The sequence below is a fragment of the Tachypleus tridentatus genome, chromosome 13 (assembly GCF_004210375.1).
Source record: "Tachypleus tridentatus isolate NWPU-2018 chromosome 13, ASM421037v1, whole genome shotgun sequence".
Lineage (NCBI taxonomy): Eukaryota > Metazoa > Arthropoda > Merostomata > Xiphosura > Limulidae > Tachypleus > Tachypleus tridentatus.
In genome coordinates, this window is record NC_134837.1 from 250779435 (window position 1) to 250802744 (window position 23310).

Sequence of the window (23310 nt, forward strand, 5' to 3'; positions counted from 1 at the left end):
AAAAATATCCATATGCCAACTTAACAGCTCTATACAGATAAGTTAAAATGATTTTGCAACAAACAAATAAATACTCTCAAATAACTACAACACATTAATAGACATATGGCTCAGTGAAGACCAAAGAATACTGGATGTCGTGCCAAGAACAAGAACATGCTATACAGAGGAATAATGGGAGGGAAGTCAACGTAAGTGAGAAGTTGCAAAATCTATTGAAACACCAATAGTTAAAATGAATACAGTAAGAATGTTATTCCAGTCATGTCCGAAACAAGCAATTTCTACTTGGGTCAGGTGCTTGAAACCAACAAAACGACTCTTCATGCACTGATGAAGAGTGACTCGTGTCAAATGGCTGCTACTATTGCAGTACAAATACAAATTTACCACAATACATTCTTCATAGCAAAGGTTGCATTGGTTAAGTACATAGATGAAGGCAACTCCTTCCAGGTTGCATTGTATGTTTACAGCAGTGAATATCACAATTCCTACCTCTAAGACATTTGAAAATTTTCAAGTCAAGTCCAAATTCACATAATTCTCAGAAAGTGGTTGCACCCGAGTTTTGAATAAACTGTATACAAGCCACAACAAAATCTGATGATATTTTCGTTGAGATGCGAGGTGCCATTTGGGAAACTGGATAGTAACAACTGATCATATATATGAAGGGAGAGTCATTTCTGCTCAATACATCACAATTCTTAAGTAAAGTCTTCTTCCTGTCTGTGCCAGTTACCAGCTCACTAAACAAGATAGTGTTTTTGTGCACAATGGTTTTTTTTCCTTCTTATTTAGTATAGGTAACTAAAGACTGGCTTAAAAGTTAATGTATTACTGCTCTCTTGCAGTTCATCCTTGATTATTCATTGTAAAAACATCTGAAACAACTAACTTCTAGGACTCCAACATCCAAATTCCTTGCTAGAAGTGCAAGTGCAACTGCAATCCCACAAGTAAAAAATTTATTTCTTGCAAATAATGCCTTAAATTTTGCAAATCACAGATCCACTAAGTACCAATAGAAACCTTGTACCCTATATGTTTCATGTTTGTTTAATTAATAAAAATAGAGTGGCACTCAGTAGAATGCATACCTCTGCCATAAGCAGCCCTAAAATATATGAAACTGTATCCTTACATCTGTCGTTGTCAATGAACTCACACCATTTCAGTATGGCAATGAGAAATAATATTCTACACATGTGCCCACTAAGTTTCATGAAAATCCAACCATTTTGGATTGAGTTACAGAAAAACAGTAGTGTGAACAAACATAGGTCCTCACGTTAATAGAGAAAGAATTCCTTTTTTAACCTACATGACCTTGATCCTCCACCAACTAATCACTTTTAAGTTGGATAATAGTCTAAACATATCCCAACTTTCATCCAAATGCATTCAGCCATTTTCGAGCAATCTTTGACACACACTCAAACAAATACACATTTGAAGAAAATATACATTATTCTTGAAGTTGTCTGTAACAGTCTTTAAAATTGTAAATATGATAATTAATAAAAAGATAGGAATAATAAGTATAACAGGAAATACAATTTTCTTCTGGTAGTTAGCAGAAAAGAAAAACAAATGATATCATTTAATGAAAGCAAATATAATGTATATATTTTGATTGCTTGTTTTTAAGCACAAAGCTAAACAACAGGCTATCTATCCATGCTGTGCCCACCAAGAGTATCAAAACATGGGTTTTAGTGATACAAGCCTTCAGATTAACCACTGAATCAGAGGGAGGGTTATAATATATACCACCTAAAATATAAAACATCATAAACTGAAGTATAAGTTACATTATCCACTTTGACCTTTATAAGTTTTTCTATGACCTACATCTGCAACACACACAACCTCACCAGTTTTAGAAATAAAACTGGTAAGCACACACACACACACAGAGACCCAGAGATGCTAGGCTAAACATGAAATGTCAGGAACTATGCAAGATTAAAGTAACATTGTTTTTTGTTGGGTTTTTTTCCTCTTAAATAGAAATAAATGCATTTTTTTACCTTTATTTTCATCTTTAGCAATTCAACCTAAAAACTTAATGAATGAAATAAATATTTTCTTCACCAAAAATTACCTAGTTGGCACATAGCATATCTGTGTTCTTTATCAAAAGAAAGTTTCATAAGAGCAGCAATAGCTGGTCCGGGATGTTGATTTGAAGCCTCTAAAGAAGAAAATACAATTATTGCAACAAATATTTCCTCATTGCTTCTTGAACAAACACATATACAAAACCTTAAACAGCATGTCTTGACTAATTTCTCAAACCTTAAAAGTCCAGTTGTAATAGTTCATGAGCTCAGGAAACTTTGCTTGTATTCTCTACAAAACAAAAACTATTTTGGAAGGTTTTTAAACTTGCAAAAAAAAATCAAAAAAAAAAATAAACATGTAATTGTATTAACCTAGTAACTTCCATTATCTCACGAGTAATTAATAAAAATTAGTACTTTGCAAGAAAAAGCTGTCTACATGACCACTACAGATCATGGTAACTTAGGGGAGGTGCAACTGCTTTATCCCAGGGGTTAAAAAACATTCTTAAAAGTTGAAATGAATTTAATGTAAACCAATATTAAAGTTACCTTCACGTACACATAGAATCTATTAACCCTGTCTCTACAAGTCTTCCTTTGGTTGTGAATCAAAGGCCATGTCATCACATTTGTACTCGCATTTAAAATTGTGTTGAACTACAATTTTAGGAATGTAGATCAACAAGTTTGGTAACAAATTTTAGATTATAATTCAAATGTTAGTATTACAGATTAGCTACTTTCTTAACTTAAAAGTAAGTATTAAAATAACACACCTAAGTATCACTTGTGTGTCACATCAGTATACTGAATGCAGCATTGGCTCAAATTAAATGTTTATGATGTCAAAACACAAAGTCTATAGTTTCTTACAGGTTAGAAACCCAATTTACAGATATCATCAAGCTATAACATAAAATAAGAACATCCTATCTCTTCTATATGTTGAGATATCATATTTACTGAATCAAAGTGGTCATGCCACCTACGTCCATTTTTAAAAAGAATTGCTTATGTACATGAACTTCTGTCAGAATGTCCCCCCAGTGGCTTTCTCAGCCTCTCTGAAGTACTTGAGTAGCAATCTTGTTCTTCTGATGCTATATTCCGAGGGGTAAGGTAAGACTTCAGTGAGCCTGAAATTTCATTTTCTTACACCTAAATAAAGTTACTAAGCTTGATACATTAGTGGAATTCTGTAGTACTGATACAGTAATTTATAATTTTTTGGTTATCTTAAAATATGTACAACCCTCTAAAAATTTGTTTCATTTCACCTCCTTCACATATAAAATTTGATAAGGCTTAGCAAAGCAGCCTATGGCAAGCAGCAAATAAGTGCAAAGTTCATAACTAGAAGAGATAACTCTTTGCTAAACTTCTTTATTTACTGCTCTGTGTTTAAGAAAAATAAGTTTAAGAACTTAATTATGAATAGTATTTATGTATATCTATAATGAATTATATCAGAAATGACTGTATTTTACAAAATACTAGGCCACTAAAACACAGCCAAGACAGGTCACTTTGTAAATGTTAATTTTATATTTTTGGATATGTTAACATAAATGCACGTGAGCCAAACCATTGCAACTTCTGTAATGTTAACCAGGCATGGCTGAAAGGCCAGTAAATAAAAATAATAAATATATATAAAAATGTGTGATGTCATGAAAGTTAAGCTCTTTAGACTATAAATATTTCTGTTTTTGCATTATAATATGTAGTGATTCTGGAACAAAAAAAGCATAATTTTATATTTATTTCTTAATTCTTTACAGTGGTTACAAGTTGGGTCAAATTGACCAAACCCATGCAGTTACAATAGTGAAAATAACGGATAAAATATGAAGTTGTTTTTTTTTTAAATACATTTGACAACTGTTTAGAGTTTATAATTATTTCACATGTGAAATCTTAATATATGTTCTAATGTATAATAGTTTCTTTAATATAAAAATGAAAATTACTTTCCATGTTACATAGTCAACATTTTGAAATAAAAAATTTTAAACAAATGTTTCATCAAAGCCATACTACACAAAATTCATACCACAAGTGCTATGGTTTGCACCATTTACTACAATATCTCTCAGATTATCACAGTACTCTCTGATTTGCTCCAGCAAACGGAGGACTCTTGCTTCCCGGCGACCTCTTTTGTCATCAGGGTGAGAATAAACAATGTTGTGCAAAACCTGACTAGCTTGTTTCCGAGTTTTATGTATCCTCTGTCTGATTATATTAGTGTCTTGTTCATCAGAGCGGGTAGTCTTCTCATTGCCATGTAATAACTGAACTAACAGAGGAAGACATCCTGTAAAGAATGTGAAGTTTAAATCAGTATATAATAATGAAAAATGCATTCACCCTGCTGTGAATGACTGTACCTAAAATATAGCTTTAGTCATCATAATGTTTAAGTCAAGAAATAATTTTTATGTAGACAATACAAGAGTTTTGATACTTTTAAACATGTGTAACAAGACTTAACTATGTGTCTTACTAAATATTAACATTAGCAGTATTATTCCTACAACCATTTAAAGTAAAGGTACACTAACTTCAAAACTACAATAAAGAAGTACATCTAAACAACAGTCAATTTTTAATCTGTTAGCTTATGCACATTGCTGACAATTTTATGTATTATAAAGAATATAAATATGCTACCAATTGATTCTTAAGAAGTTACATCTCAATTTGTAAGGGCTGTCAAATATACATTTATGAAGAATACATTTGAGTGCATTTATTTTCAGGCTTTCTAACCTAAAATAAATAATAATGTACTTCATCTGCAATTTCTTTTATTAATTCAAAAGATTTACGATGCAAATATGATTTTATTTCACAAAAAAAATAAATAAATGACTAAACAAAGATAAATTAACCTAGAAAACTTCTCCAAGTTCAATAACAAGTAAATACCTCAAAATTAAAAATGAAAATGCCAGATTTATTTTGACATCTGATAATATTTTCACAAACAAAAACTCAGTGGTGTGAGAATTATTTTAAACATACAAAATATGCCAGGTTTCAAACACAAGAGACATTAACCTACACAGAAATTATCTAACATTAGTTATGCATGAAAGGTTTAGATTTTTTTAATTCACATTAATTTTTGTGACATATTTTTGATGTTTAAATTATGTGCATGGAAATATTTCGAAAAAAATTACAAAAGCAAACAAGATTTGTGCTACTAAACAAATATTTTGAAATAAAATTATTTTTATTAGCTTAATGTTGGCATCTTGTTTAACAAATTTGTTCTTAATAAGTGATAAAACAGGAAAAATCGAGAATGTCAAGGTGTACCTGCTTGTCTCATTACAATACAGTTTTCTTTTGAACTAGACATAAGTAACAGCTTCTGACTCACATCCTCCTTGTTATGAGCACCAATCATTGATAATAAACTGTGCACCATCTCCACCTAATAAGAAAAATTTAAAAGAAACTCAAGCTAAAGCAAGCAATAGGCACATTATGTAATAGTTCTTAAAATACAATTTGAGTAACAGGAACCCAAATAAATACAGTGGTTTGCAAGTGCTTGGAATATCACTTGTGCAATATCCTTCTAACAGAAATTAGTGATTATCAATTTTATATATATGTTCCATTAACACACTAATTACAATAATTTTATTGAATACATACAACTGTCTTTACACACTTTGGTTTATAACCTTCTGAATTAAAAAAATATATAAAATAAACTTAGAATTATGCATCTCTTGTTAAGGTGTATAGACTTCATAAATTAACAAACAGAGAAAGCAGATTTAAGCATTCATTAATTTTAGTATCCTTATGAAATAATGAGGAATTATACAATCCAAGGTATTTTCCATTCTGTGCATTTTCAGGAATAAAAAGCAAAACTCTGATAAGGAAGGCAATTTGTGTCTGTTCTTGAAACTGACAACATACTGGACACTAACTGAATAGTGGTGGTGTCCATGACACTCTCATGCTATAGTGTCATATTACACTCTTGCACTACAATGTCATATTACATGCACTTGCATCTTGTCACCAACACTCTTACACTACAATGTTGTATTACACACATTTTCATGATGTCACTGATACGTTTAGAGTAGTTTTGTGTGTTACTGACACTTACACAATTGTTCTGCTCAAGTAACACCCAAGGTAAGCACAATAAAGATCAAATCATTTATTCACCTAATATCAATTTCTTTTCATACAATTCACTAACAGTAAGGGTCCATACACTGCATTATATTGAGTAATTTTAGGTTTCTAACTGTTACAACATTCACTGTTAAATACACAAAATACCTTGGTAATAACTAATTGGATTGATTGCAACACTTGACAGTTATTTTGCTTACATGTTTTGTGCGAGTCGTTTATTATTATAATCTCTGTGACAAATTATATCACAAAACCATGAGCAAAATGATGAATCAATGGTTTAGAATAGCATGTTTTAGAAAGCTAATGGGGTACAACCTGAACCCTTTCAGTAACCATACAGTTAAAAACTTTAAATACACCAATGAACTTAATTTCTAAGTTTTCAATAACAAGGACTCAAAATGAATTTATTAAAAAGTATTTATTCTGGTGATTACTGTGTGTCTGATAAAATTGAGAATCTTGTTATGAAACAATTTTAACAAAATCTACAGATAACTAATGCATCTTTTGTTTATTTCATGACTGGTAAAAATTATTGAATTGTTTTTTCCCACAAATAAAAAAATTAAAATAGAATAACTTTCTAAATAATACAAGTTGAGTCATCATCCTGAACTAGATGGCTAAAAATGTTTTCTTAATACTAACAATTCCTAAGTAAAACCATAAGTTAAAAGCAAATTCACAGCCAAGAGATTTATGATGTTTACTGTCTCTTTCTTATAGGAAAGCCATATTGGGCTATCTGCTGAGCCCACCAAGGGGAATCAAATCCCTGATTTTAGTGTCGTAAATCCGCAGACTTAACACTGTACTAGCAGAGGGCAGATGTTTACCGAACAAATTCAACAAATTTACATGAATGACCCTATTGGTCCATATATCAATTTCATTTTTATAAAAACATTGAGAAACGCTTAAATTTAAGCATATAAGTAATAAATTAAATATGTGCATCATTTCTTGAAAAATTACTTAACATTTAATAGCATGAAGGTTTTTCTGTGTTTTACCCGACATAAAACACAAAGACACATGACTACACCTAAACCGAAAATGCAGAAACAGAAAAATACCAACAAAAGATATGAAGGTATTCAACACATTTTATATCAAACAATATACATTCTTATCTTTGAAAGAATACTACGGTTTGGTAAATTCAAGGTAAATCACACACAAAGCAAACTTCCTAGTCCAAACCATTTATAACTAGCTGAATCTTATATAGATATGATTAGTTAGTCACATAACATATGAAAAGGAAGCTTTCCTACAATTCCAGTAATGTACAACTACAGGTTAACTGAAATCACTACACTGCTATCTGTAGAGAGAACTACAGAGAAATTAAAATGTTCCATATTGTTCTGCAATGTTATCCCTGTAAGTAGTCATTTAATTTAGAAAAGTTCTATTTTGTTGCTTGGTAACAATAATACACAAGCCATGTGTATCTAATATCAAAGTCAGCCCTGAAAAAGCTAATGAAAGCTGTTCGATTTGGCCAGCTGTTCCACATCACCTCAAAAAATGTTTCTAATATAAATCACAACTCTACATATCTCATACCAATGCAAGTGAAAGAGCTTAGCAGTGTGTTTGAGATCATGTAAAAATAAAATAGTTATGTTTCTTTTTGTTTTACTGAAAAAGGCAAATCTAATACAATACCAGCTATTATTTATTTCAAGAAGGTAAAATAAAAAAACTCATTGCATTGTTTTATTCACATATGAATAATATATAATTATTGTAACAATCCCCAACAATGCTTTACTATATAGTCTTTCTCCAAAATCAAAATGCCTAAACCTGTCTGATGACATTTACAAGACCTTACAAATGTTGAAAAACAATAAATATTTAGACAGTTAGAAAGTCTCTTTTTCTCTGTCTGTCTGTCTGTCTGTGGGTCTGTGTGTGTTGTTCTTTAATGATAGTTTATCATCAATAAAGGGAAAACAATGATCAAATCAAGCTACCTATGTAGATTAAAACAAAAAATAATATAATTAACTTAGTATGCCATTATAACTGAATGCATGCTTTGTTATAAAACCAAAACTCACACTAATTATGGTTAAACTGATTTATCAGTTTAATACCTTAGCTGGTATCATATTTTCATTCGTAATCCTAACAGTACCTCACAAGGGAGATGCAAAAATTGATCCTCATAATAAAACATGTACACATAAATAAAATATTTTATCCAATACTGTTAACGAAACTAACTTTAAAGAAAAAAAGAATACAACTTTCTTATGAGTAAGATATAAACAAGCAAAACTCCCCACCATAAGAGCAGGGCTGTTTATGCTACTGTTTATATATTCATTAGTAAATTTAAAACAGAAGAATTACATGCTAAAAGTCTTCTACCTTAGTTTCCTGTTGCTGAGCAGACAAGGATCTTGTTATAGGTGGTGTACTGGAAGCTGTAGAGCTAAAGCTCATAATACTGGAAGTTTCCCGATTCAAATCAGAACCAACAGAACTACTTTCACCTACATTACATGGTCCACTGTTCCACATCACTGCAAGTAAGAAAACTGTCTTAAGTTTTATAGTTTGAGAATTAAAATGAATTTTAAATGAATTTTTACTCTAAAATACTGAAAGCTTTGCTTGGTGAATTTTGACTCATGTTGTGAACAAAACATTGCTAAAACTATGATTTTTACATTGCCTCCCAACTTATGCTATTAACAAGTCACATAAGAGTTAAGTTACCACTTATTTGACATATGTTGTATATTAGTAAAAATCATAACTTCCAATAAGATATATAGATATGCAGAAATAACTTCAGTAATCACAATTTCTCATCATCTCTACAGATGTTACACATTTAGAAGAAACAAGATTGTGTACTGGTTGTATCAATAAATATCAAAATAGAAAAAAAAAAAACAATTAGTGGATTGTTCTTTCTTTAAAACCAAGTACTTTTCATCTTTCTTAAATAATTGAAGAAAAAATAAAATACTTTTTGTAGATTTAGTCCTTTCTACCTAATTATTCAAAATATTTTGCAATATTTTATAAGTTTTTGATGTTACAAAGGTCAAGCATTTTGCCAAAACTACAAAAAATGCAAAATTTGTTTTTTATCGATTCCTTTACCAAAAACATTAAAACATAAAGGATAAAATGAAATACTTGTAAAAGATGAATCAAAAATCCCGATTTTCCGCAATGTGATGAAGTAGGTATGAAGTACTGACTAACCACTGACAAAAGGTGTTTAAGCTTATTTGTAACCATTTATTAGATGATATGATACTATGATATAAAGGTCAAATAAAGGTAATCCAAAATTCTAAACCTAGGATAAAGTAACTATTTTCCTATATTGAAAATGTATTTCCAATAGTTAATTACGTCCTCTCATAAGATTAGTTATTCTTGTTCAGTGCTGCCCTCTACATTCAAACCTTTTGAAGCATGCCACAAGCCTTCTGCTCCTTCCCAACATGTCTTTCATGTAAATCAGCATGTGTCACCTCTTATTCAATAGTAGCATGGCATGTCCACATGATGCATGGTGCTCCCTCTACCAAACATGACACAAACAGAGCAACTGGAGGAGGAAGACAGACAACTTCTGGTGATTGGTTCACCAGAATCCAAAACCTCAACACTGGGAGCTGACTTACATGTGAAGATAAGATGAGGGGCTCTCAATCAAAGAGGTAAACTGCAATTATGACACCTCAGCTCTAGTGTGTATGTACTGTGTATCAGCAGGCTATGTGACCCGGTAAAGCAATAGCTCCACACCACTGTTTGTGTAAAGGAATCAGGAGGCCACATCATCCTGTAAAGTGATGGTTTAGCTCCTGCAAGTGTAGATTGTATTATAAGACCATGTTAATCAAGAAGGTAATGGCTCAACTCCAGTGTTTGTGTAAGTGTTATAAGAAAGCCACATCATCTCTGCATATGATGGGTCAACCTTGGTGAATGTGCAAAGTGAGAGAGCAAAAGTGAGCATGGTGTACAGGGTGAATTTACAATTAATGAATACCTGGTCAGACACTACGCACCACTGAGTGGAATACATGTGAAAAGCAGTGAGATAAGGGCCCCTTAGAGGTAAAAAAAAGAGTGAATAAACTTTACCTGGTAAAGTCACACCAAAGTCTAAAGAATGACCACATATGGTAGATGAAACCCTGACAAGAAGGAAACTACAAGATGTTATAAACAGGGGAGATTAACATACAAGGAATGGTCCACACGTCATAATGCAGGATTTCCTGTACTGGATGATGAAGACGAGAAGCAAAAGAAACAGTAACGGGTAAGATGGGATGGAAGGACAACTAAATCAAATCTAGGAAATAGAATAAGCCATTAAAACCAAAAGGTAAAGGAAGAAGGTGAAAATCAAAAAGGAATGATAATTACCAGGGGTAAAGAGTCAGAATCATGTATCCTAGGAGATAACAAAACATTTTCTAGAGGAATAAAGCGTCCTAACTAGACACATTAGCCTATCCAGATTCTTTGAAGGGTAAAGATGGGAAAAATAAAGAAGGGAAATAAGGGGAAAGAAAGAAGAGCCCTCCCAAGCAGGAGGAAAAACTAACCACATAAAAGAAAGACTGGTAGTTGAAAATGGGTACATGAATTTTCAATGGTAAACAAACCTGAACATCAATGTCCACAGGCAATGAGAAGAAATTATGTAATATGGAAAAGATGCAACACTGAACATTAGAAAGTGATTGAAATGGGGGTAAAGTACGGAAATTACTGACCACATGAATGACTCAATCCAGAAAAGTAGGACACCAGTGGGAGTGATATAACCTGAAGGAACACCTAGCATGGGAAGAACGAGGGAAATAGAAACACTATGAAATTGAAAAAATGAAAGATGTAGGATAAAGATTGTCTGATATCCAGAAGGCAAGGATAACAAAGACCCACAGTCAAAGAACCAGATAAATATTTCTGCCACAAAAGCCAGGGTAGGCCAGTTAGCAGGTAAGCCCTGTGACAGTATAACAACTGTGGATGATCAGTTGCTATTTTCTGTACACCAGGTAAAATGGACTGATTGGAGTTAGCTAACAAGGAAGTGACACAAAGTGTGAAACCAAACATTTTGACAAGAGCCATATAAAGAAGTTGGTGTGAAGATACAGAACATGACGGTTTTAATGTAAAACATGTGACTGAGGTAAATTAAGGAGAAACAGATGAGGAACACAGGGTAAAGAGGAACAGTCAACACAATCTTGAAAATCAAGACTGATCTAGTCTATAGGGAGTATTCATGATGAGTTGACAAGGAGTGGAGTGGACAACAAATTACCCAAAGAAGTAACAGGATGGATAGGACACACAAATATACTTGTGGGACCAATCCAGACAGTCTTTTAGGAAAGGAGAAAGGTAATAAGGGTAGAAAGAAGATCTCGATCAAGATTCTATTGTTCATAAAACACCCTCTGAAGGGATCATGAATGGGCATAACAGAGTGTGACCAGTGATGTCATGGAAGACTAATCCCTAAAACAAATACAACTTTACAAGCAGTAACTGAACAAGCCAAATGGGCATGATCAACAAGAACTCCATTATACTAAGTCAGGAAGGACAAGGAAGAGCTTAACAGATATACTGAATTGAAAAAGACTTTCAACTAAACAAGACAGTGAGTGGGTGAGAGGAAGAACAGCACATTACAGTCATCACAGAACATAGCTGACAAGTAATAGTGGATGATTCCAATTCAGAAGGAATCAGAAGAAGTCATACAGCCATGTTATAATAAAATCAGAGACTCTGTGAATGGAGATGACATTCAAAAGCCTGAACAATTGTACCAAATAAATAAGGTGCTGAAGCAAGTCTGAAGGAAGAGCCTCAAATGGAATAGCCAACCCAAGTGTTACAAACTATAGATAAAGATGAGAAAAAGGTGTTATCATTATACGAGACAAGCATAGGGGATATCCATAAATAGTATCCATAATCAAGGAGAAAACACCCATCTAAGTGAAAGAAGGGACTCCTAGGCAAGCATATTAATATGAAAAGGCTGAACCAAGAGCAATCAATTACCAGTCACCAATCCCTGGTTGTCTTAGGGACAATGAAAAGGCAGGCAGGAAAAAAAACCAGAAAGGATGGGAAACAGGTTCAATTTCTTGATGCCATAGCAACTACCAACCAGTTACTGACAAAAGCTGGTTGGTCAGAGCAGCTCAAGGAGGAGAGAAGGAAATGGAGAAACAAGAAACCAGAGGTGGTAATTTTTGTTACAATACTTATAAGGGTGGAATGTTGGTGGGCTGATCATCACACACAAGGCCCAATAATTTCTGGGGCTGTATCAAAGACAAAGGGGACCATAAGATAAATCAAGGGTAAACAGAACCCAGCCAATATAGCACTATGACCTGCAATGCCCCAATAACAAAAAAAACTATGTATTTGAAACCAAGAGATACACATAATTCAAGAACCTTCCCCCAAATACGTAATGAGAACTCCAAGAACTACTGATATAATATTAATAGACAGCCTGATGGGAGAAAAGGACAAAATACATTTAACATGAAATTGAATATAAAGAAAGAGGAAAAACTAATAGTAACAAGTGAAAATTATGTGAATAATAATGAAATGACATAGAGAAAACATCAGAAACTTGACACACAATTCCATGAATACTGAAATAGGCCTAGGAGACACCATAGGACAGGAATGGTAATAATCAGCATATTCTAAAGACAGAAAAAAACAAATTCCTCATCAATCAACAAGGGCTCAGAAGTGTTAGTGGGAGCCAAGAAGAAAGCTGGAGATAAAGGATGTCTATATAACATTCAATCTCCCAATGCATAAAAGTGAATCAGTCTATCATCAGATCACCAATACCTGAGGCCTATAAACCTGAGTTGGTAACATGAACTCTGGAACTCATTGCATAAAAATTACACCAAGTATGAATGCATAAAAAAGCAACTTGAATGAAGTGATAAAAACTAATATAACAATAGAGTTGCACAAATCAAATTAAGGTGAAAATTAACCACTTGTGACAAGTGTAACATAAAAAGAAAAGTTCACATATATAGGGCAGCATTGAATGAGGATAGCTAATCTTGTGACAGAGGTAAGTACCACATCACAAATACACCAGTATAAAAAGTTCTAATACATAATGATATTACTCCAAAAACGTTATTTTCCTTATAGGTTTTGCATAAATTTGAATGACATATATCAAAAATACATTACTTTAACACAGGATGAATTATAAAATTATGAAATACACACACACCAGCAGCAGCATTTTGTATGCATTTTTAAGGGCAAATCCACATCTGGATATCTCGTGATGACGAGAAGCCAACTTGAAGTAAAAATACATCTCAGGACAACAAGTATGGGTATCAACACTTTTACCAATAAAGCAGAGAACAATGTGTCAACGTTCTTTGTTTACCTGAAGATGACCTCAGAAGGATGAAACGTATTCCTCTATTATATTTTAGTAAAAGTGTTAATACCCATATTTGGCTATCTACTGTGTCTACTGAGGATAATTTTAGAATTGCAAATCCAAAACTTACCACTGTCCTGCCTAGAAATGACAGCATTTGAATGACCTAAATTTGATCTTTATATCATGAAATCATGTCAGATAACAAATGACCCCCACTATGTCTAAACATTCTAATATCAGCAGTTTTTTTTATATTCAACATTTACTTCACAACTAAAGGGATGATCAAAATTTTTAAAACACACCCTGTAATATTTCACCAGATGAAAGCTAAACTGGAATGTCAAATTGTATTGTAATCTCTAACAACTTATCAGTATATTTTAAATAAATAAAATAGAGAGAGAATGAGATTAGAAAAACCTACAACCAGTTTAACTTTTAAAAATCTTAACAAAACCAAAATTCAGAGGCTGAGCAAACCTCTATCAATAGTCCAGTCTCCTTGATAAACAGAAGACAAATTGTTGCTGGAATCTTCCAAGGACAATGATCCTGATTCCTTCAACTCCATGACAGTACCTTCTTCACAGCTGTTACACTCAGTGTGATATTTTGAGGTGAATCTATGATTCATGCTTCTGTTATTTCCATACTGTTACAAACAAAATAAAAATAAGTTTTTTTTGTATGTCTTTGTACTTTCATACAACTTAATATTTAACTTTTTCCTTTTTTACAACAAGAAGATGAATTAATAATCAGTGATGTCAAGTAAACCCACTTGTAGAGAAATGTATATGTAAAAACGGCTCGTTTGGGTTGAGAAAATATTTTACATAGAGGCGCAAACAACGTTTTGACCTTCTTCGGTCATCGTCAGGTTCACAAAGAAAGAAAGAGGTAACTGACCAGAAGCTGACCACATGTTTGAAAGGGGTTGTGTAAATGAGTGTCAGAATGTAGAGGGCGTGCTTAGATGTTTGAATATATAATTTTATATTATTTATTTTATTATTTATGTTCACTTCTCTACATAAAATATTTTCTCAACCCAAACAAGCTGTTTTTACATGTATAAAGAAGATGAATTACTTATTTATTATGCTTTAAAAATATTTTTGATCAAATCTATTTCAAATGCAAAATTTCTTAATTACTGAGAAATTAGTTAGGACTAAAACCTTTTTTGCTGTTATAAGAACTAAAATGACAATTTACATTTTCAGTGGTTTCAAAACCCACCTAATCAGCAAAATAAAGAAAATAGAAAAAAAAAACACACTACAAGCTGATATTTTCTTTCTCCTAGTAATTTCCAAATGAATTTATAAGAATAGTCAAAAACTTAAAACATTAACATTAGCTCTGAATTAGTACTATTGACTTCCAGTTCTTACATCATACAGAATTATTTGTAGGCTATGTAACAGGAGTATTATACCTCAAGCTTCAACCATTGAAGGGTTCCACATGAACCATAGGATTCATTTAACATTACACTACCAGTTAATTTAATCACACTAATATTCAGAAAATACGTAATTATTTGTCATTGTTTTATTTTATCACTGATATGCCAGTACACAATTTTGAAAATAACTAAAACCTAGGAAGAAATACGACACATTATGCATACAATTGGACATGTATTTTGCCTGTCTGTTTTAAAGCTAAAGATGATTGATTGTATAACACAATACTAAAATAATTTCAGGATATATGAATTTGACCATGCCCTCCCTTTCTTGCATGTGTATAAGATAACTGTTACTTTAATTACCAATGCATCATTTAAGATAAAACTTCCACTTAATGTATTCTGGTTAATTATTGTTTTTAATTTATTTTAGTAAAAATAATATGGTTATCAGTTTTGTTTACAACAGCTATTTGTAGCTTACCAGCCCAAAAATTACTCAAAAAAAAAAAAAAAAAAGTGTAACTTTGTAACAACTACTTTGATACAGTTAGGCTTCATTCATTTCCACAATAAACAAAAAACTGGATTTAGTTATATTTCAAATCTTTTAAAGTCATTATAATTTCTAGCTCTTTTTAGTTATATATTAATACAAAAAATGTGTAAACGAATGGTTGTAAGAAAACTCTTTTCTCCAGTTACCATTACAAGCCAGCTATTACAACTGTTCCTATTCCATCTTTGTCTAATACTTTTTCCCACTTTTTTTTTTAACTTTAGTTCATTAACGTTTTACACTTAATAAGACAGACAGTTTCTGAAATTTTATTATTCAAATATAAATGTAACTTCTCAAACTACAAATTAAATGAGCATTTGGTCAATACAATTCTCATTAGAACTAGAGTTGATAATATATTACCTACAAGCATTGTCGCGTGCGCGCGTGTTCTTACAGCAAAGCCACATGGGGCTATCTGCTGTGTCCACCAAAGGAAATCAAACCTTTGATTTTAGCATTGTAAATCTGCAGACATCCACTGTATCACTGGAGAACACATTGTTTAGTGTAGCATAAAATAACTCATTAATTAAAATTATGATTAAATTGATTAATGTCATGTAAATATTCAAATAACTGAAATTACTGCTTCTGATTATGACAGTTCTCAATTATGTAAAGGCTCGGCATGGCCAGGCATGTTAAGGCATTCAACTCCTAATCCGAGGGTCTCAGGTTCAAAACCCTGTCACACCAAACGTGCTCGTCCTTTCAGCCGTGGGGGCATTATAATGAAACGGTCAATCCCATTATTCGTTGGTAAAAGAGTAGCCTAAGAGTTGATGATGGGTAGTGATGACTAACTGCCTTCCCTCTAGTCTTACACTGCTAAATTAGAGACGGCTAGTGCAGATAGCCCTCGTGTAGCTTTGTGTGAAAAACAAACAATTATGTACGCTTATTTCTTCTTCTCATTATTATGACATTCAAGTAATTCCAAATCTTTCAGCTGAATCCATTAATTTCATTAATCAAAAATAGCCTACTAACCAACATCAGCATTTCCTGTTATTGGTATCTATTATAACTATCCAATTCTCACGTGAGAATAATCATTTAACTAAATGTAGCTGATTCATGAACATGGCAAGTGATCACTTAACAAATTACATTAATTACCAAGCTCCAACTTGAATCAACAAGATTTGGCTTGCTAAAATGGTTTCAAATTTTCTTTTTTCTTCAGTAATTGTCAGCCAATTGGCTACAAATAATAACTAGTTTAAATAAAACTGATAACCATATTTCTTTTACTGTGTTAATCATTAAAGAGATATACTCTGGGATATTTTTTAACCTAAGCAGTGATAGAAACACCTTTATTTTGAATTCTTATTTAATTTATTTAAAGGATCCAATTAATTTAATTACATACACCTTCAAGTTTTTTTTGTTTTAATTATCACTCACAGATGAGCAAATTAAATGAAACATCCTACCTGCTGTCCTTCAGCAGGTGTTATGCATGGTTGTTCATCATTACCCACAACAGTATTGTCATTGCAATCTTCTGGAACCTTCTCAAAAATAAGAAGAAAAAAAAATTATTTATAAATTTCACATTCCAAATACAAAAAAGTACACCACAGTTATTTGAATTAAGAATGAGTTAGACTAGTTATGGCATTTTTGGATGTGTTGAAATACCATCAACTGAAAAAAAAAATGCCTTTTTATATACTTTAGTATTAGCTCTAGAATTATAAAAATAAACAATTTAATAATTCCAAAAAATAAAGTAATTCAATAAAGATAAAAACTCTTCCACATCTACCATTCATTATTCAAATAAATGTGTTAAATACATTTGCTGTAAAATTGAAAAATAAAAATTATGACCATATTTATTTCTACAAATTATTTTCCAAATATACCACTAAATTCATTTTTTCAATTAAAAAAATATATTAAAAAATTATGATAAGAATCAAATATTTTCAAATTTAAAAATAGAAACATTCAGTTATTTTTCCCAGCTGTGACATTGCAGCTCATAAAATGGCTCAAAAATTTTCAAGTACAAACTTTTAGCTCATAGCTCAATCATCTCTGGACCAATTTCAGATCCGATTACAGTTTTGGACTCAGAAGGTCAAACCCTTTTAAATGATGTATTAGACCATACCCAAGATCTCATATATTAATTTACTCTAATCCTGCATGAAATAATTTTAATTTGAGGGTGGGTATCCTGATAACTAATATAATCAAACCAGGTATATGTGTGCCACACACCTGATATTGCTGGTTCACAAAAATATACCTAATAAAAGTGTAAAAAAGGTTTTCCAGAATAATTTATCCTAATCCTGCCCAAAAACATTTCAAGTACCACAGCTACTGAAGGTTTCCTCCTGTTCTTTTCCTGACACACATGGCAAAATATCAAGATCTTAGTAATATGCACACTTTAGCAATGAGCCAAAAACGTACTTGGGTTATTACTGTTGTCTGTGAAAGTGAAGAACCAGCTTGATGTATGTTATCAGCTTCAACTTCCCGACGTCTGACCATTTTGTTATTCGAAAAACCTTGTGAAGATCAAACTGTGAGATTCTATATAGGAAATGTTGCATTTTAATACAAGAAACGTATTATTTTGAAGAAATATTTCAATAAGTTTAAAGTAAAACTCATACTGGAAATCAGCAAGAAACATGGGCATTACTATATCCAAATCATGGGCATTACTATATCCAAATCATGGGCATTACTATATCCAAATCATGGACATTACTATATCCAAAACACAGACATTACTATATCCAAAACACAGACATTACTATATCCAAAACACAGACATTACTATATCCAAAACCATCAAATTAGAAAAGGCATCAATGGGGCAAGGTACTAAAATAAACAAATATATTTGTATAACATCACCATTCCATCTAACACTAAGTCATTTTGAAAACTTTATGACAAACTTATCTATTTTAAATTTAAATGAGTAATTACATTAAGATTAAGATTTACAAAAGGGAATATTTTCTTTCCTAGAAATTATGTGTAAAATAAATTATCTTTAAAAATAACAGTTGTCTTTTCAAACCTAAAGATTTTTGGTAGTGTTAAGTTTTCTAATGTCTTACACAGATAAGTGAATAAAGTTCAATTGCAACCAATTTCATTTTAAATTTTGTAAATCAAACTTTCTAGCAAATATAACTGACTGTAGAAAATTCTTTCATTTTTAAGAATATATATGAAGCTTGGCTTAAACCACTAAGCCTTGTTTGCTTAAAAATGAAAAGATTTTTTTTTTTTTTAATTTCTAGATAATAACTACAAACTTTAACTTACATACTGGGTGACAAAAAGAAAAGATCTTTGTATCCTAAAGACAACTGGTGTGGGTATTAAAGCTTTAATTAAAATACAGAACTTTTCAACCTTCTTAGGTTATCTTCAGGTTAACAAAGAGAGTTTGCAATGCTTTTCTTGGAATGATATTTGTGATCAAAAGTGTCCCCTTTTGACAATATCATTCACTTTTCATTTTCTGCATACAGTAAATTACATGCTATCATGAGATAGTAATTACAAACATAACTCTCTCCCTGCCATAGGCATATATATTATTTTAACTGGATTTTATCAATTTCAATTTTCATATAAATAATAGAATAAAAACAAATGTCTCGGGTGGTTGTTTTTTTTCCACTGTTTATCTTCATACATTACAAGTATGTAAAGCTAAAAAGATTATGTAATCATAACATTGCAGTTTGAATTGAAACAACTGATCTACCAAAATTCTCTATTATTTTATATTATTCATAAATGTGGTCTGACAGCTAATATTAATTCATGATAATTCAAAACATTATTTGCACATTTATTAAAACCTTACACATTTATAGTTACAGCTTATTCTGACAATACCACTGCTTCCTGGAAGAGCACAGAAGTAATCCCTTATAATTCCTGATCTTCACACCTTCCTTGTCGAAATTCATTTAGAAGAAATGGTCTGACAAATTAAGTATCTCTTCTTGAGTTGAAAAACAACTGAAAACAAAGAATAAAACTGATGAAAATTAGAGATGTAAAAAATATTCTACTACTATCTAGCACCTAGCCTAGTAAAGGAGTGAACTACTAGTGGTTTCTTTACCTATACCAGCCATTTTTAAATATATAATTTTCTCTACAAGTGGGTTTTCTCATCACCTTGGATTCTTTTGTTCAAGTGGTAAGTTAGTAGAATGTCTAGTGTGCTTCACCATGCTAGCTAGGTCCAAGTTATCAACTCACGCTGGCATTCCATTAACAGGTGCTTTACAGAGCTGTCTAGGTCCAAGTTCTCAATTCACACTAATGTTCTATTAATAGGTCTTTACAATTCTAACTATGTCCAAGTCCTCAACTCGCACTGGTATTCTATTGACAAGTGCTTTACCAAGCTAGCTTGGTTCAATTCCTCAACTTCCACTATTATTCTATTGACAGGTCCTTTACAGAGCTATCTAGGTTCAAGTCATCAACTCACATTAATGTTCTATTAACAGATGCTTTACCAAGCTAGCCAGGTTCAAGTCATTAACTCACACTAATGTTCTATTAACAAATGCTTTACCAAGCTAACTAGATTCAAATCATCAGCTCACACTGATGTTCTATTAACAATTGCTTTACCAAGCTAACTAGATTCAAATCATCAGCTCACATTGATGTTCTATTAACAAGTGCTTTACCAAGCTAACTAGATTCAAGAGACATAAATAAATGTTATCCTGACTGTCAAAATATCTTTAAGATGTTTAAATGACATATTTCATAAATTAAAATGCCCAGTACTTAAAAGTTAAGAATTAAAAGTATTCATAGTTCTAACAAAGCTCTAGTAGCAATTTATTTTTATAAAATATTTGGTACCATGATGAAGCTTTAGAATAGTAACAATGACAATCACCTTCTTGTTCCAACTGACACAAAAATAAAATGAAATGAGAGTACTTTATTCACCACTAGATGTCACTAGAGGCATAAACCCAATGAAGAAAAAGATGGGATAGAAATACCATTATCAGATTCAGCAGCACTACATCTACTATCCCTGTTTAAGTCTAGGTTACCTGTAAAAGTTAAAAAACAGAATTCACGTGAACTCTTATCTAGATTTAACACCCAATGTCTGCAGGTCAGGAAGATATATTTGATGGTTTAACACCTGAACTAAATCTTTCCAGCACATTCTCTCTTTTTAATTCTGAGTAGATATTTGAACTTCTTACAATATCTCAAATCTGAATTGCTACAAGTGTGGCCAAGTTTCACTAGTTTTCAGGCTGTAAGAAAGTAAAACCCAACATCCCACATAAAACATGATAAAGTTCACTCAGGTTATGCCATACAAGACCAGGTTTTTCAACTCTATAAAGCCATTTTCTCTTAGTTTTTGAGAGTTCTATTGATAGAGTTGGCTAAGAAAAGTTGAAAAAAGCCTGCTCAGGTGAATAAATGCAGTATCTTGTGTAAGAAAATAACAGTCCACCTAATACCCTCAACTCTCCATCTTTATGGTTGAACACTACAGAGAGACAAGTTCTTTTGGCAAAGAAATGGGAATTTTTGGGTTTAACAGATTGAGCCCTTTATCAGAATATATTTTATCTGGTTCTAACTTAAATAACAGAAACTGTGATACCCACTGTGGCATACCAAATCCCTAAATTATGCTTCATTGATTCAGAGACCAGGTATTAAATTCACACATGCAAATTTGTTTTAAGTGAAGACTATATGGTACTTGCAAGTTGTTAATAAAACAAACATTTACTACTAATGTAAACACTGCACAGCCACCAACATAAATCTCAAATTAGTTGTTGATTACATTAGCTGAAGCCTAGTGGGCAGAATCAGGAGACAAAAATACATGTTAGAGCATGTTTGTAACCTTATACAACTACCAGCTACAAACATGGTATCACATAACACAGTGCACGACAATATGTTACTCTTACACTCCCTTAATAAGATGATATAAACAATAGACATCAGCAGCTACAAAATGTGCTTTTTATGAAACTGGTTTATTCAACACCATTGTTTTGATAATTTTACAGTTTTATGGTACAAAATTAGATTGTTTTGAGCATTGATAATAATAAACATTTTCTTTAAGCATGCATGCACAATGTTAAAATTAAATGCAAAAATTGGAAAACTTTGTATTTCCAAATATAATAAAATCATAGTTTCCAAACAGATACTTAAGTGTTCCCCCCTTATCTCATGCACTTTACAAACCATAATTACTTCTTTATCATGAATACAACTACCAAATATTATCTGTTGTGATGGTTATTTTATTGTTTTATAGAGAATTAAAGGAATCATAATTAAATTTATAACATCATATTACTTATAAGTATATCATATCAGATTATGTTTATTAATTTCTATTTCTTTAAATTATCTTTAAGACCGTATTTGTACTGCTCATCAATATCATCTTAAGTTATACTTACAAATAATCTGTGTAACGGTGCATCTTATTAGTTCATAAAATAAAGTTTTCATTTTGTTACAACGTAAACACCCAACCCTTTCCAAAAAAACAGTCTTCATTTTGTACCAAAGTGAATTACCTTTTTGCTGCTGTTCTTCTATTTGTTGTAAAACAACAACAACAAAACTTGAATTTCAAGATTCTTTGTTGCAGAGTGTTAATGTTAGGCATACATGACAGAGGAAAGTTCCATACACGTGAATAATTATAATGACAATCATAATGGACATAACCCTCTAACACCAGCACCAAATAACACTTTGCAACACACTGTTTTCAGAATGGTATGATGTAATAATACTCACGAAACGAAAATATATTTTCTATTCATAACAATCCTACGACGATCACAACGCACAACTACAATATTATCAGGTGGTAAGTCAGAAAGCAACGTTTGTAGCAAACAACTTCGTCAGTCACGTGATTTTATCGATCTCAAACCTCACCTCCGCCAATGCAGCATTTTCCTCTAACTATCCAAACCAACCCGCAAGGCGTAATACAACAGTACATCACCTAACGTCACAGATATTTCCAGCCTCTACATTACAGCCTCGTAGACAGAAAGTTGTCCAGCTCGAAATCGTATAAATGCTGAAACAATTGGACCAAAATTCATCAGACTCTAACTATACACAAGTAACATAAATTATAAATTTGTAATATAGTAAATGGTATGTTCGATGAACATATCTAATTGAAAAAAATAATCTCCACTTATAGATCAATACTTGAATGCGTCTGAAACAGACTGGAGCCGTCTCGTGAGATGGTAAACCCGAGCATTCTAATGGAGAGGGTACAAAGAGAAATTGTACAGATTGTACAACATATATCATACACGAAATATGAAACATATTTTTTCGCTTCCATACACTACTTGAACACTTTAATTTTGTGTACTTTTCGAATTAAACCAAAAGCAAGTATATGCGTCTTATCGACGATCGTGGTTCTACTTGTATTTTAAAAAAATAAGAAAAATATTTCATATTACAACTGCCCCCAGTGGCTCAGCAGTAAGCGGAATGCAGAAAACGCTAAAAAACCGGGTTTCGATAGCACATCATGTAGCTT

General features: G+C 31.9%; 1 protein-coding gene across 1 annotated transcript in view; it reads right to left on the reverse strand.

The window, feature by feature from the left end:
- LOC143236509 (uncharacterized) overlaps positions 1–22722 on the reverse strand; it is a 38378-nt gene extending 15656 nt beyond the window's left edge. The window contains exons 1-9 of the mRNA XM_076474807.1: positions 22310–22722; positions 19567–19724; positions 18144–18266; positions 17150–17230; positions 14209–14380; positions 8640–8794; positions 5400–5517; positions 4126–4389; positions 2111–2200 (exon numbers count right to left, since the gene is read on the reverse strand). Of these exons, the coding sequence (XP_076330922.1) occupies positions 2111–2200; positions 4126–4389; positions 5400–5517; positions 8640–8794; positions 14209–14380; positions 17150–17230; positions 18144–18224 (961 nt within the window). The 5' untranslated portion in view covers positions 18225–18266; positions 19567–19724; positions 22310–22722. The remainder of the gene's footprint in view (positions 1–2110; positions 2201–4125; positions 4390–5399; positions 5518–8639; positions 8795–14208; positions 14381–17149; positions 17231–18143; positions 18267–19566; positions 19725–22309) is intronic.
- Positions 22723–23310: the final 588 nt, after the last annotated feature.